This window comes from Oncorhynchus gorbuscha, linkage group LG10 (assembly GCF_021184085.1).
Source record: "Oncorhynchus gorbuscha isolate QuinsamMale2020 ecotype Even-year linkage group LG10, OgorEven_v1.0, whole genome shotgun sequence".
NCBI classification, from domain to species: domain Eukaryota; kingdom Metazoa; phylum Chordata; class Actinopteri; order Salmoniformes; family Salmonidae; genus Oncorhynchus; species Oncorhynchus gorbuscha.
Genome location: NC_060182.1, coordinates 52,700,112 through 52,714,833, shown reverse-complemented (window position 1 = coordinate 52,714,833; position 14,722 = coordinate 52,700,112). Strand labels below are relative to the sequence as shown.

The window sequence follows — 14,722 nt, the reverse complement described above, 5'->3', positions numbered from 1 at the left end:
ACAAGATCCCACAAAAACCCAGTGGGGAAATGGCTGCCTAAATATGACAAAACTGCGACTCGTCAGTGAAAAGCACTTTTTGCCAGTTCTGTCTGGTCCAGCAACGGTGGGTTTGTGCCCATAGGCCTCGTTGTTTCCGGTGATATCTGTTGAGGACCTGCCTTACAACACGCCTACAAGCCCTCAGCCCAGCATGTCTCAGCCTATTGCGGACAGTCTGAGCACTGATGGAGGGATTATGCGTTCCTGGTGTAACTAGGGCAGTTGTTGTTGCCATCCTGTACCTGTACCGCAGGTGTGATGTTCGGATGTACCGATCCTGTGCAGGTGTTGTTACACGTGGTCTGCCACTGCGAGGATGATCAGCTGTCCGTCCTGTCTCCCTGTAGCGTTGTCTTAGGCGTCTCACAGTACAGACATTGCCATTTTTTGGAACGTTCACGCAGATGAGCAGGGACCCTGGGCATCTTTCTTTTGGTGTTTTTCAGAGTCAGTAGAAAGGCCTCTTTAGTATCCTAAGTTTTCATAACTGTGACCTTAATTGCCTACCGTCTGTAAGCTGTTAGTGTCTTAACAACCGTTCCACAGGTGCATGTGATAGGACGCAGCTGATATCTCCAGCTTGAATTGACATAATTTTATAGGGATTTTTCTATGTTACTTTTATGTTACAAGTGCAAAATAGAAATTAGTCTGTGAAGTTGCAATAAAATAAATTAGAACACTGTTCTTATACCAACATGATAGGTTTTATTGAAAAGCAAAACATTGCCTGTTGCGTCTTCATTCCTGCTATTAATCATACATTAATATAATTTAAAAGAAAGGAAAAAACATTTAGCCTAGAATAACAAGTCGCCTAAAAAGTAATAAAACACAACTTAAATTAGTATAACTTATATTAGTATAACGACCTGTACTATACTCTACTATGAAAATGTGAATGAATTAATAAATAACAAAACACTGCTGTTTTCAAATACAATCAAGGCCTCTTTAATTTATCCTAGGCATGAACATTTTAATTAGGCCTAATAAATAACAAAACATGGCTGTCTACGAACCCCAGGGCCGGGATCCAGCTTTTGTCAAATTAACAACAGATTTGACTTTTCGTAACGGATTAGAAGAACTTACGCAGCAGGTTAGAATAATTAACGTACAGGTTAGGAGAAGTTAGTTAAGGTTAGGAAAAGGGTTTGTTAAAAAAAAAGTCTGGATCCCTTCTAGCCATGACCGGGCCGCCCTGCCCCACTCCTGCTGCGATTCAGCACCACAGCGGTGGAAAGAGGAAACTCGAGGCGGCCACAAAATGAAGAAATTATAAAAATGACGTTGGACAATGAAATTCGATACGTAAATAAATTACATTTATTAAGTCTGGTTCCTTGAGAGATTGCTTATTTTAAGATGCTCCTGTGAAACGGGGGCGGCAGGGTAGCCTAGTAACCGGGAGGTTGCAAGTTCAAACCCCCAGCTGACAAGGTACAAATCTGTCGTTCTGCCCCTGAACAGGCAGTTAACCCACTGTTCCTAGGCCGTCATTGAAAATAAGAATTTGTTCTTAACTGACTTGCCTAGTTAAATAAAGGTAAAAAAATACAAAAAATAAACGAGGCCCGCACCATGCATTTCTGAAAGCACTTGTTTCAAAAGCTCAAATGATAAACTTTTTACAGTTATACCGAATGTTGTTTATTGTAATTTGAATTTTCTTGGGGTTGACTCGTCATGTCTAATACAGTGCCTTGCGAAAGTATTCGGCCCCCTTGAACTTTGCGACCTTTTCAGGCTTCAAACATAAAGATATAAAACTGTATTTTTTTGTGAAGAATCAACAAGTGGGACACAATCATGAAGTGGAACGACATTTATTGGATATTTCAAACTTTTTTAACAAATCAAAAACTGAAAAATTGGGCGTGCAAAATGATTCAGCCCCTTTACTTTCAGTGCAGCAAACTCTCTCCAGAAGTTCAGTGAGGATCTCTGAATGATCCAATGTTGACCTAAATGACTAATGATGATAAATACAATCCACCTGTGTGTAATCAAGTCTCCGTATAAATGCACCTGCACTGTGATAGTCTCAGAGGTCCGTTAAAAGCGCAGAGAGCATCATGAAGAACAAGGAACACACCAGGCAGATACTGTTGTGAAGAAGTTTAAAGCCGGATTTGGATACAAAAAGATTTCCCAAGCTTTAAACATCCCAAGGAGCACTGTGCAAGCGATAATATTGAAATGGAAGGAGTATCAGACCACTGCAAATCTACCAAGAACTGGCCGTCCTTCTAAACTTTCAGCTCATACAAGGAGAAGACCGATCAGAGATGCAGCCAAGAGGCCCATGATCACTCTGGATGAACTGCAGAGATCTACAGCTGAGGTGGGAGACTCTGTCCATAGGACAACAATCAGTCGTATATTGCACAAATCTGGCCTTTATGGAAGAGTGGCAAGAAGAAAGCCATTTCTTAAAGATATCCATAAAAAGTGTTGTTTAAAGTTTGCCACAAGCCACCTGGGAGACACACCAAACATGTGGAAGAAGGTGCTTTGGTCAGATGAAACCAAAATTGAACTTTTTGGCAACAATGCAAAACGCTATGTTTGGCGTAAAAGCAACACCCTGAACACACCATCCCCACTGTCAAACATGGTGGTGGCAGCATCATGGTTTGGGCCTGCTTTTCTTCAGCAGGGACAGGGAAGATGGTTAAAATTGATGGGAAGATGGATGGAGCCAAATACAGGACCATTCTGGAAGAAAACCTGATGGAGTCTGCAAAAGACCTGAGACTGGGACGGAGAGTTGTCTTCCAACAAGACAATGATCCAAAACATAAAGCAAAATCTACAATGGAATGGTTAAAAAATAAACATATCCAGGTGTTAGAATGGCCAAGTCAAAGTCCAGACCTGAATCCAATCGAGAATATGTGGAAAGAACTGAAAACTGCTGTTCACAAATGCTCTCCATCCAAACTCACTGAGCTCGAGCTGTTTTGCAAGGAGGAATGGGAAGAAATTCAGTCTCTCGATGTGCAAAACTGATAGAGACATACCCCAGGCGACTTACAGCTGTAATCGCAGCAAAAGGTGGTGCTACAAAGTATTAACTTAAGGGGGCTGAATAATTTTGCACGCCCAATTTTTCAGTTTTTGATTTGTTAAAAACATTTGAAATATCCAATAAATGTCATTCCACTTCATGATTGTGTTACACTTGTTGTTGATTCTTCACAAAAATATACATTTTTTCTATCTTTATGTTTGAAGCCTGAAATGTGGCAAAAGATCGCAAAGTTCAAGGGGGCCGAATACTTTCGCAAGGCACTGTATATGTGGCTTGTTGATAACAACTCTGTTTCCTACTACAGTGGCAAGAAAAAGTATGTGAACCCTTTGGAATTACCTGGATTTATGCATCTATCTCACAACAATAGACAAACATTGTGTGCTTAAACTAATAACACACAAATGATTGTATTTTTCTTGTCTATATTGGATACATAATTTAAACATTAACAGTGTAGGTTAGAAAAAGTATGTGTGAACCCCTAGGCTAATGACTTCTCCAAAAGCTAGTTGGAGTCAGGAGTCAACTAACCTGCAGTCCAATCAATGAGATGAGATTTGAGATTTTGGTTAGAGCTACCTTGCCCTATAAAAAAAACGCACCAAATTTTAGTCTGCTATTCACAAGAAGCATTACCTGATATGAACCATGCCTCGGACAAAATAGATCACAGAAGATCTAAAATTAAGAATGGTTGACTTGCATAAAGCTGGAAAGGGTTACAACAGTACCTCTAAAAACCTTGATAATCATCAGTCCGGATATTGCTGAAACTGAACCGGTTTTGTAAAGAGGAATGGTCCAAAATTCCTTCTGACCATTGTGCAGGTCTGATCCGCAACTATGGAAAACATTTGGTTGAGGCGATTGCTGCCAAAGGAGGGTCAACCAGTTATTAAATCCAAGGGCTCACATACTTTCCCCCCCTGCACTGTGAATGTTTACACGGTGTGTTCAATAAAGACATGAAAACGTATAATTGTTTGTGTGTTATTAGTTTAAGCAGACTGTGTTTGTCTATTGTTGTGACTTAGATGACCAGATCAAATGTTATGACCAATTTATGCAGAAATCCAGGTATTTCCAAAGGGTTCACATACTTTCTCTTGCCACTGTATATGCAGTTTGCTGCCTAGTGATTGCAACATTGTAACTCTGACGTGAAAACTTGTCAACAATGTTTTGTTTCCAAGTGCTACTGAATAAGCTCAACGGAAATACATCAATTGCACATGATACACATCATTATTCTAGTCTAGTCTATCAATCCATTCCAAATATTTATACTATACAGGACACAGTGGCGGCAGAAGAATCGCTAGGACTGGGCCTGAAGAACACAATAAGGTGCGGCGCACCGTAGCCTGTTCAAAGTGAGTCGCTGCTGTTGGGAAGTCAAAAAAAGCTACTCCTTGGAGTAGCTTGCAATGCGCATCAACCTTGTTACTTTTGTCCTCAAGAAGGCTCGATCTTGGGGCCGTCTTTACTCTGTTTTTGAGAACGAATCCCCTTTCGGCGGGAACACTGGAAACAGGGATAATCAACACAATCATCACCAATTTTGCCAAGTACACTTAGCTGAAGTCTCTTATGAGTTGGAGCACATCAACTGGTATTTCCATCAATGAATAAAAAGCATTAATTTGCAATGGATTTGTTTTCTTCTCTTGGACAATTTTCCAGAAACAATTGTATTTATGGGCTTTTCAATTTTGAAAACAAAGCTTGTCAAAAAAAGTGCTCTCTTGGCACAACTTGTCCTGGGAATGAGGTTAATTGAGCATAGGGACTGGGTAAGAATAGGGACGCATTTGTGTATAGTTTCCTAGAAACAAGCGGTGGCTCAACAAACCCTTTGGCGCGACTTACCTGACTCTCCCCTACCCATCCAGCAACTCTATTACTGGTGTTATCTTTCTATTATTCTATCTCTGCATTGTTTAAAATAATTAAAAGGGGCCCGTAAGTAACCATTTCACTGTTAGTCTACACCGGTTGTTTACCAAGCATGTGTCAAATACAATTTGATTTAAATAGCAGCTAGTCAGTGTAAGGTCCATAATGGAGTCCCATCACTATAAACACGTAAACATTCTATGTGAGCTGTGGATCAAATAATGCCTTCACTTTGACATCCTTCAGCCCCCCTCTAGGTTCTGCATGGCACTGGGAGACTACACACACAAAAAGGTACGGGTTTAAGATGAGGAGTGGGTGTCCATCTTGTCTGTCAACCCTCCACACCTGCCCAGACAATGATCTCAGCTAGCTCACTTTTCTGTGGGGGGTCAGGACACCAAACACAAACGGAGGCTTTCAATTCATCCTCTATAAAGCTTCCAAGCCAACAATACCTTGACAGTTGAAAAATAAACTACCCACAGTATATTATTGGTGCTCATAGTCCCTGGTACCACCCTGTTCTGGTCAGCTACCAAAAAAGAAAAAGAGCTGTCTGTCTTACTCATCGGAGAAGCCCAGAGGATCCGTGTGTTTGGGTGCATTTGCGTGCTGAAATATGAGCACCGGTGAGAGGGTGAAAGCAATGAGTGTGTGTGTGTGTGTGTTACACTCAAACTTACAAGAGAAAAAGACAGACGGTCGGCTCCATCTTCAACTCTCGCTTTCAAGTCCCCACCTGGAAAGCCCCCCTGCCCCCGACCACATCAAAGTCTCTAAGAGACATTTCTGGGCAAACTCACCTCTGTGTTACCCCAGGAATGAATCTGGCTCACTCTTTTAACACATCTGCCCTGTTGTTGTTTCTGACTATGTTTCCCATCAATCCCAATCCCCATCTGTCTTCTCTGACAGTGGAGTTGTGAGGCTAAGGTGGATCTATAACACCCTTTACCGTAAATGGAGGGAGGGAATAATCTTTTCTATTCAAGCCAGAAGGGGTTACTTTCTTCTGAGGCAGCTGCTATGCTATTGATGTACAGGGCCGTAACCCTGAGAATACAATCAAATGGTTGTGAAAGAGGGAAGTAAGGGGGGCTAGGCTTGTTTTTTAACTGCAAGCTTCAGTGTTTGCTACAGCTCCTCAGGCACATACAGTGCCTTGCGAAAGTATTTGTCCCCCTTGAACTTTGCGACCTTTTGCCACATTTCAGGCTTCAAACATAAAGATATAAAACTGTATTTTTTTGTGAAGAATCAACAACAAGTGGGACACAATCATGAAGTGGAATGACATTTATTGGATATTTCAAAATTTTTTAACAAATCAAAAACTGAAAAATTGGGTGTGCAAAATTATTCAGCCCCTTTACTTTCAGTGCAGCAAACTCTCTCCAGAAGTTCAGTGAGGATCTCTGAATGATCCAATGTTGACCTAAATGACTAATGATGATAAATACAATCCACCTGTGTGTAATCAAGTCTCCGTATAAATGCACCTGCACTGTGATAGTCTCAGAGGTCCGTTAAAAGCGCAGAGAGTATCATGAAGAACAAGGAACACACCAGGCAGGTCCGAGATACTGTTGTGAAGAAGTTTAAAGCCGGATTTGGATACAAAAAGATTTCCCAAGCTTTAAACATCCCAAGGAGCACTGTGCAAGCGATAATATTGAAATGGAAGGAGTATCAGACCACTGTAAATCTACCAAGACCTGGCCGTCCCTCTAAACTTTCAGCTCATACAAGGAGAAGACTGATCAGAGATGCAGCCAAGAGGCCCATGATCACTCTGGATGAACTGCAGAGATCTACAGCTGAGGTGGGAGACTCTGTCCATAGGACAACAATCAGTCATATAGTGCACAAATCTGGCCTTTATGGAAGAGTGGCAGGAAGAAAGCCATTTCTTAAAGATATCCATAAAAAGTGTAGTTTAATGTTTGCCACAAGCCACCTGGGAGACACACCAAACATGTGGAAGAAGGTGCTCTGGTCAGATGAAACCAAAATGGAACTTTTTGGCAACAATGCAAAACGTTATGTTTGGCGTAAAAGCAACACAGCTAATCACCCTGAACACACCATCCCCACTGTCAAACATTGGGGTGGCAGCATCATGGTTTGGGCCTGCTTTTCTTCAGCAGGGCCAGGGAAGATGGATAAAATTGATGGGAAGATGGATGGAGCCAAATACAGGACCATTCTGGAAGAAAACCTGATGGAGTCTGCAAAAGACCTGAGACTGGGACGGAGAGTTGTCTTCCAACAAGACAATGATCCAAAACATAAAGCAAAATCTACAATGGAATGGTTCAAAAATAAACATATCCACGTGTTAGAATGGCCAAGTCAATGTCCAGACCTGAATCCAATCGAGAATCTGTGGAAAGAACTGAAAACTGCTTTTCACAAATGCTCTCCATCCAAACTCACTGAGCTCGAGCTGTTTTGCAAGGAGGAATGGGAAAAAAATTCAGTCTCTCGATGTGCAAAACTGATAGAGACATACCCCAAGCGACTTACAGCTGTAATCGCAGCAAAATGTGGCGTTACAAAGTATTAACTTAAGGGGGCTGAATAATTTTGCACGCCCAATTTTTAAGTTTTTGATTTGTTAAAAAAGTTTGAAATATCCAATAAATGTCGTTCCACTTCATGATTGTGTCCCACTTGTTGTTGATTCTTCACAAAAAATACTGTTTTATATCTGTATGTTTGAAGCCTGAAATGTGGCAAAAGGTCGCAAAGTTCAAGGGAGCCGAATACTTTCGCAAGGCACTGTAGGTGCTGAAATATATTAGGTGTGTGTGTGTTGCTTCATATTGTCTATCTTTCTCACCTCTGATTCGTTACAGCAGAACACATCGGATGCTCTATAGAATTCAGGATCCAGGTCTGGAATGGCCGGCGCTGGGTTGAAAATGGTCTTCACTGTAAGACATAGGAAACTATCTAAAGTGACCAGACTTATTTGGTAAAGTACATATCAGGTAAATGCTACCAGAGAGCAATCTACTCCACTACAGAGTGCTGGAACAACTGAACAATTTCATTGACTGAGTGAGATGAAATGGGATGAGAGAAAGCTAGTGCTTATGGAAATATGTTGGTAGAGAAAAAGCTTACCACACACACGACAAAATCAGAATGACATAATTTGGTCATTGGAAACTGGTTTCCTGGTTGTAAAAGACTTCAGATAACAAGATTACAACCTGGTAAAAACTTATTTTGATGACTTTTGTGAAACATCATATTTTGTCTGTTATCTAGTCAGAGAACCAGTATGTATTTTTTCTGTTTGCTAAAAAGACAACAAAAAAACTCCCTTTTACAATCAGTCTACAAATTAAGCATTTCCTGCAGGGAAATTACCTAACCTGTGACAATCAGTGTCATCTGAGTGTAGCATACTAAATAGTAAGTATAAAGATATATATATATATATACACATATATATATACACTACACTATATATATATATATATATATATATATATATATATATATATATATATACTCACACACACACACATTCAGATATAGACTGAGTGTACAAAACACCTGCTCTATCCCATGACATAAACTGACCAGGTGGACAGACACTCTCCTTTAAATGCTCTGATACAGAGCAGAATTCATGGTTCCTTCAATGATGGCAAGTCATCCAGGTCGTGAGGCAGCAAAGAATCCCCAAACCATCACACTACTGCGAACATGCTTGACCATTGGTATGAGGTTCTTACTGTGGAATGCAGTGTTTGGTTTCTCCCAGAAACAACAGGACACACGTTGTCCAAAAATATAACTCAAGTTTAACAAAAAAGCACATAGAAGCACCTGGATGATCATCAAGACCCCTGAAAGAATCTCTATGGACAGATGATTCAAAATGTTACATTTTTGGACAACATGGGTCCTGTTATGTCTGGGAGAAACCAAACACTGCATTCCATCTGTGAGATGAGGCTGAAGTGCAGCTGGATCATGCAGCAAGACAATGATACAAAACACACCAGCAAGTCTACATCAGAATGCTGAAAAGCAACACATTTAAAGCTTTGGAATAACCTAAACCTGACTGAGATGGTAGGTTGTGGTAGGACCTGAAATGAGCTGTAAATGCTCGAAACCCCACAAATGGATATGAGAGACTGATCAGCAATTACGGGAATAATTTGGGTATAGTCATTGCAGCTAGAAGGCGGCACGACCAGTTATTGCGTGTCGAATTAAAACAAATATTTAACTCTTATAAACTAGGCAAGCCAGTTAAGAACAAATGCTTATTTCAAATGACGGCCTATCCCGGCCAAACCCGGATGACGCTGGGCCAATTGTGTACCGCCCTATGGGACTCCCAATGAAGGACGGATGTGATACAGCCTGGGTTTGAACCAGGGATACCTCTTCCACTGAGATGCAGTGCCTTAGACCACTGCACCACTCGGGAGCCTAAAGGGGGCAATTCATTTTTCACACAGGGGCATTGGGTTTTGCATAACTTTGTTTATTAAATACAGGACAAAAGTATCAATATGTTGTGCCATTTATTCACTCAGGTTCCCTTTATCTACCATTAGGTTGAAGATCTGATAACATTCAGTGTCTAAAATATGCAAAAATAGAGAAAATCAGAAAGGTGGCAAAAAATGCTCATGGCACTGTATGTGTTGTATCTCTCCGTACACAGTGAATATTTATGAAGCTTAACCCTGCATGTTTTTATCCAACATCATGCTATTCTGTGTATGTACGGATGAGCTCTATGAAAAGTATGTGTGTATGGATGTACATACAGTTGAAGTCGGAAGTTTACATACACCTTAGCCAAATACATTTAAACTCAGTTTTTCAAATTCCTGACATTTAATCCAAGTATAAATTCCTTGTCTTAGGTCAGTTAGGATCACCACTTTATTTTAAGAATGTGACATGTCAGAATAATAATAGAGAGAATGATTTATTTCAGCTTTTATTTATTTCATCACATTCCCAGTGGGTCAGAAGTTTACATAGACTCAATTAGCATTTGGTAGCATTGCCTTTACATTTTTTAACTTGGGTCAAACGTTTCAGGTAGCCTTCCACAAGCTTCACACAATAAGTTGGGTGAATTTTGGCCCGTTTCTCCTGACAGAGCTGGTGTAACTGAGTCAGGTTTGTAGGTCTCCTTGCTCTCACACGCTTTTTCAGTTCTGCCCACACATTTTCTATGGGATTGAGGTCAGTGCTTTGTGATGGCCACTCCAATACCTGGACTTTGTTGTCCTTAAGCCATTTTGCCACAACTTTGGAAGTATGCTTGGGGTCATTGTCCATTTGGAAGACCCATTTGCGACCAAGCTTTAACTTCCTGACTGATGTCTTGAGATGTTGCTTCAATATATCTACATCATTTTCCTACCTCAGGATGCCATCTATTTTGTGAAGTGCACTAGTCCCTCCTGCAGCAAAGCACCCCCACAACATGATGCTGCCTGTGCTTCCCAGTTGGGATGGTGTTCTTCGGCTTGCAAGCCTCCCCCTTTTTCTTACAAACATAATGATGGTCATTACGGCCAAACAGTTCTATTTTTGTTTCATCAGACCAGAGGACATTTCTCCAAAAAGTACGATCTTTGTCCCCATGTGCAGTTGCAAACTGTCTGGCTTTTTTATGGTGGTCTTGGAGCAGTGGCTTCTTCCTTGCTGAGCGGCCTTTCAGGTTATGTCGATATAGGACTTGTTTTACTGTGGAGATAGATACTTTTGTACCTGTTTCTTCCAGCATCTTCACAAGGTCCTTTGCTGTTGTTCTGTTGTTCTGACAGCTGTGTGGTCCCATGGTGTTTATACTTTCATACTATTGTTTGTACAGATGAACGTGGTACCTTCAGGCATTTGGAAATTGCTCCCAAGGATGATCCAGACTTGTAGAAGTCTACAATTATTGTTTTAGGTTCTTGGCTGATTTCTTTTGATTTTCCCATGATGTCAAGCAAAGAGGCACAGTGTTTGAACGTAGGCCTTGAAATACATCCACAGGTACACCTACAATTGACTCAAATTATGTCAATTAGCCGATCAGAAGCTTCTAAAGCCATGACATAATTTTCTGAAATGTTACAAGCTGTTTAAAGGCACAGTCAACTTAGTGTATGTAAACCTCTGACCCACTGGAATTGTGATACAGTGAATTATAAGTGAAATAATCTGTCTGTAAACAATTGTTGGAAAAATTACTTGTGTCATGCACAAAGTAGATGTCCTAACCGACTTACCAAAACTATAGTTTGTTATCAAGAAATTTGTGGAGTGGTTGAAAAATGAGTTTCAATGACTCCAACCTAAATTAATGTAAACTTCCGACTTCAACTGTATGTGACTGATTTTACCTCAGATTTTATTTAAGCTAAAGCCATTGTGTATTCCTGCATCTGTGAAATAAAACCCTGTTTTGTGTGTGTGTGTGATTGTGTGGGCGTGTGCAAGTGAGCAGCTGCGTGGGTTTGCGCAGGGCTTTAGCCACCTGGCGCTCTGAGGTGGATGCTAGGGCCTCTTTCGAGTAAAAGTGGAAACAGTGCGTCACACACGCGTGTACACACACGCAGACAACACATCAAACTCAGCTTACACAACCTCTGTTTCGATGATAAAGATCACACCTTCCTTCCACTTTCCAAGAGAGAAAAGAGGTTTCTGATATGATACAATTTCAAATAAACCCCTCTCTTTCCTCTCGCTCTCTCAATATCTGCCCCCTCTTCACTTTCACAGCTAGTTTCAATTGACCCTCATCCCTCTCTCTGTACACTCTCTCAGCTCACTTTTTCCTTCATTCTCTCCGCCAGTTTTTATCCCCCTCTCTCTTTATTGTATCTCCTCTTTCTAGACTTCATCTCTCTCTGAATCTCTCTCTCAAATACTGTACCCTGGCTCCTTGTTCTCTATTCCTCCCACTCTCTCATGTCACTCTTCCTTCGTCTAGCTGTCTCTCTCTCTTTCTGTTTCTGTGTATCTAATGCAGTGTAAACTAAAGAGGCGCAGCCAGTTGAGGTGTAAGGACAGCGCTATCACCCACTTCCTCTTACCCCCACCCGGTCTTGAGGCCCATCTGCCATCTGTGGTGACACCACATGTCCGTGTATGTTTACATCAACCACGTGACCAGGAAGGATGGTTCAACCCCAGTCCAGAGATATGCTGGTGAATAAGCTACAGTGCAGGAAACTGCACATACAAACATGTGGCCACTGCACAGTAAAGCAGGGTTGGGGTCAATTCTATTTTAAGTCACACAAATCAAGGTCACTATAGTAACAAATACTGGTATTAATGGACCTAGACAAATCAAATCAGGAGGTAAAATGAAATTCCAATATTGTGTATGGAAGAGCTAATAGGAAAATCGGCATTGACATTTCACTTCCCGAATTGACCGAATTCAATTAACTTTGTGAATTGAACCCTGAAGTGCAGTCCAGTGCTAACGTCACAGTCTGACATAACCATAATAACACAATGACTCGACCCAAAGCTATATGCAACTGCCAGACATAGGTGTTAAAATACTCAGACATTAGCTAATAGTCATCAGTCAGCTCACTACCATTTTTCCCTCCAGGTGTTGTGGGGAACAGCTGTAGTAGATGTGCAGTACTGTAGAGCGAGAGTAGGTTAGAGCCACATCTGTTATGGCAGATGTGGTAACATCTGAGTCATGTCTGGAGGTGTTGTGAGTCTAGGGGTGCGTTCCAAATGGCCTATTACCTATGGGTCTTGGTCAAAAGTAGTGCACTATATAGGGAATAGGATCCCATTTTCGACGCAACGTCTTTTGGTTCGTCAGGTCGGCTGAGCTGCTTGCATTTATAATTGCCATCCGATATACTTGCGTGTGTTTATGTACGCATGCATGCGCCCACACACACACACACACACACACACACACACACACACACACACACACACACACACACACACACACACACACACACACACACACACACACACACACACACACACACACACACACACACACACACACACACACACACACACACACACACACACACACCAGAGTTTTTCTCTTGAGGACTATCCGGATGAGAGACAGAAATGTAATGGAGGGAGAAAGTGATCGAGAAAGAAAAAGAAAGGCAGGGGTTTAGAAGAGGCAGAAGGAGAAAAGTAAAGAGAGGAGGAGGCTGAAAGAGAGAAATAACAAGTAGGAGAGAGAAAGTAAGAGAGAGAGATATATGGAAAAGGTCAGGAGAGGGTGAGGCAGGCAGTCTCACACACACACACACACACACACACACACACACACACACACACACACACACACACACACACACACACACACACACACACACACACACACACACACACACACACACACACACACACACACACACACACACACACACACACACACACACACACACACGGATGAGTCACCGGAGAGCATTTGGAGAGTGTTTAAGAGGCTCTAATTGCATCTGGTGAGAAAATATAAAAGCTATGTCTTGAACAGAGAGCAAAAAGAAAGAGGGACAGAAAATGGAGAAAGTGAGAGAGAAAGAGACATGGAGCGAGAGAGAGAGAAAGAGGGCTTTGGATGGATGCATTATCACTTACAGGTTCAAATAATTACCCTCTCCTTGCTTACGAGGTAGAGTGAAAGGATAGAAAGAAAGATGGAGAATAAACAACATATTCATTAGTTGGGAAGAATGATACACAGTCTAAAAAATAAATAAATAATTCAGTGTATGAAAAAACAGGTAAAGTGTTGGTGCCATGTTTCATAAAAGATCCCAGAAATGTTCCATATGCACAAAAAAGTTTATTTTTCTCAAATTTGTGCACACATTTGTTTATATCCCTGTTAGTGATCATTTCTCCTTTGCCAAGATAATCTATCCACCTGACAGATGTGGCATTTCAAGAAGCTGATTAAACAGCATGATCATTCCACAGGTCACTCTAATATGTGAGGGACCGGCTCGATTCGGTCTTATGTATCAACATTTTATTTATTTTTTATTTTTATTTATTTTTTACATTGGATAAAAGTAGAGACTGAAACTGTGCTGCTGGCAACAATTTTACGTTTACTGACACTGGCCATATTCAACGGGGTTTGAGCGTTTGTAAATTCGTTAGTTATTCTGTGCTCTGGCACACTCAGAAAAGAGTGCTCTGAAATCGGAGTAGATAGCCAGAGCGAATTTACCAGCTACGTCTATCAACAGATGTCGCAGTGACATCATGAACATTCTATTGAAATGGTCACTTGCATAGTGGAGTCTTTTGTTTAGACATGTAGCTAGCTAGCTAGCAAAACAATGAACCATAATCCCAACTCATAACGTTACTAACCTGCATAAAATATGCAGGTGGCTAACCAACCAGGTTCAATGTTAGCTAGCAAGCTAACATTAGGCTATAATTAGCCGTGTAAATGGCTCTGACATATGAATAATATTACTAAAGTACACAGATCATACACATAATGTTAGCTAGTGAGCAAGCCAGCTAATGTTAGCCAGCTAGCTAAAAGTACACTAACTTGAAATTAAAATTACTTAGACAAAATTAGAAACGTGTAATATCTGAAAATGTTGCTAGCTAGACTCTTACCCGTATACATGGATGAACGCTTCTCCCTCTCTGTCATGGATGCCATGGTTGCCCTTAGCTTGAAGATGTAATCCGGAGACAGGTGTTTTATACCAAAGCCTGCATATTTGC

General features: G+C 41.1%; 1 protein-coding gene across 4 annotated transcripts in view; it reads right to left on the bottom strand.

The window, feature by feature from the left end:
- Nucleotides 1-14,722, bottom strand: part of rbks (ribokinase) — an 84,736-nt gene that overhangs the window by 14,698 nt on the left and 55,316 nt on the right. For all 4 annotated transcript variants that reach the window (XM_046366380.1, XM_046366381.1, XM_046366382.1 and 1 more), the window contains one exon: nt 7,824-7,915. In XM_046366380.1, the coding sequence (XP_046222336.1) occupies nt 7,824-7,915 (92 nt within the window). The remainder of the gene's footprint in view (nt 1-7,823; nt 7,916-14,722) is intronic.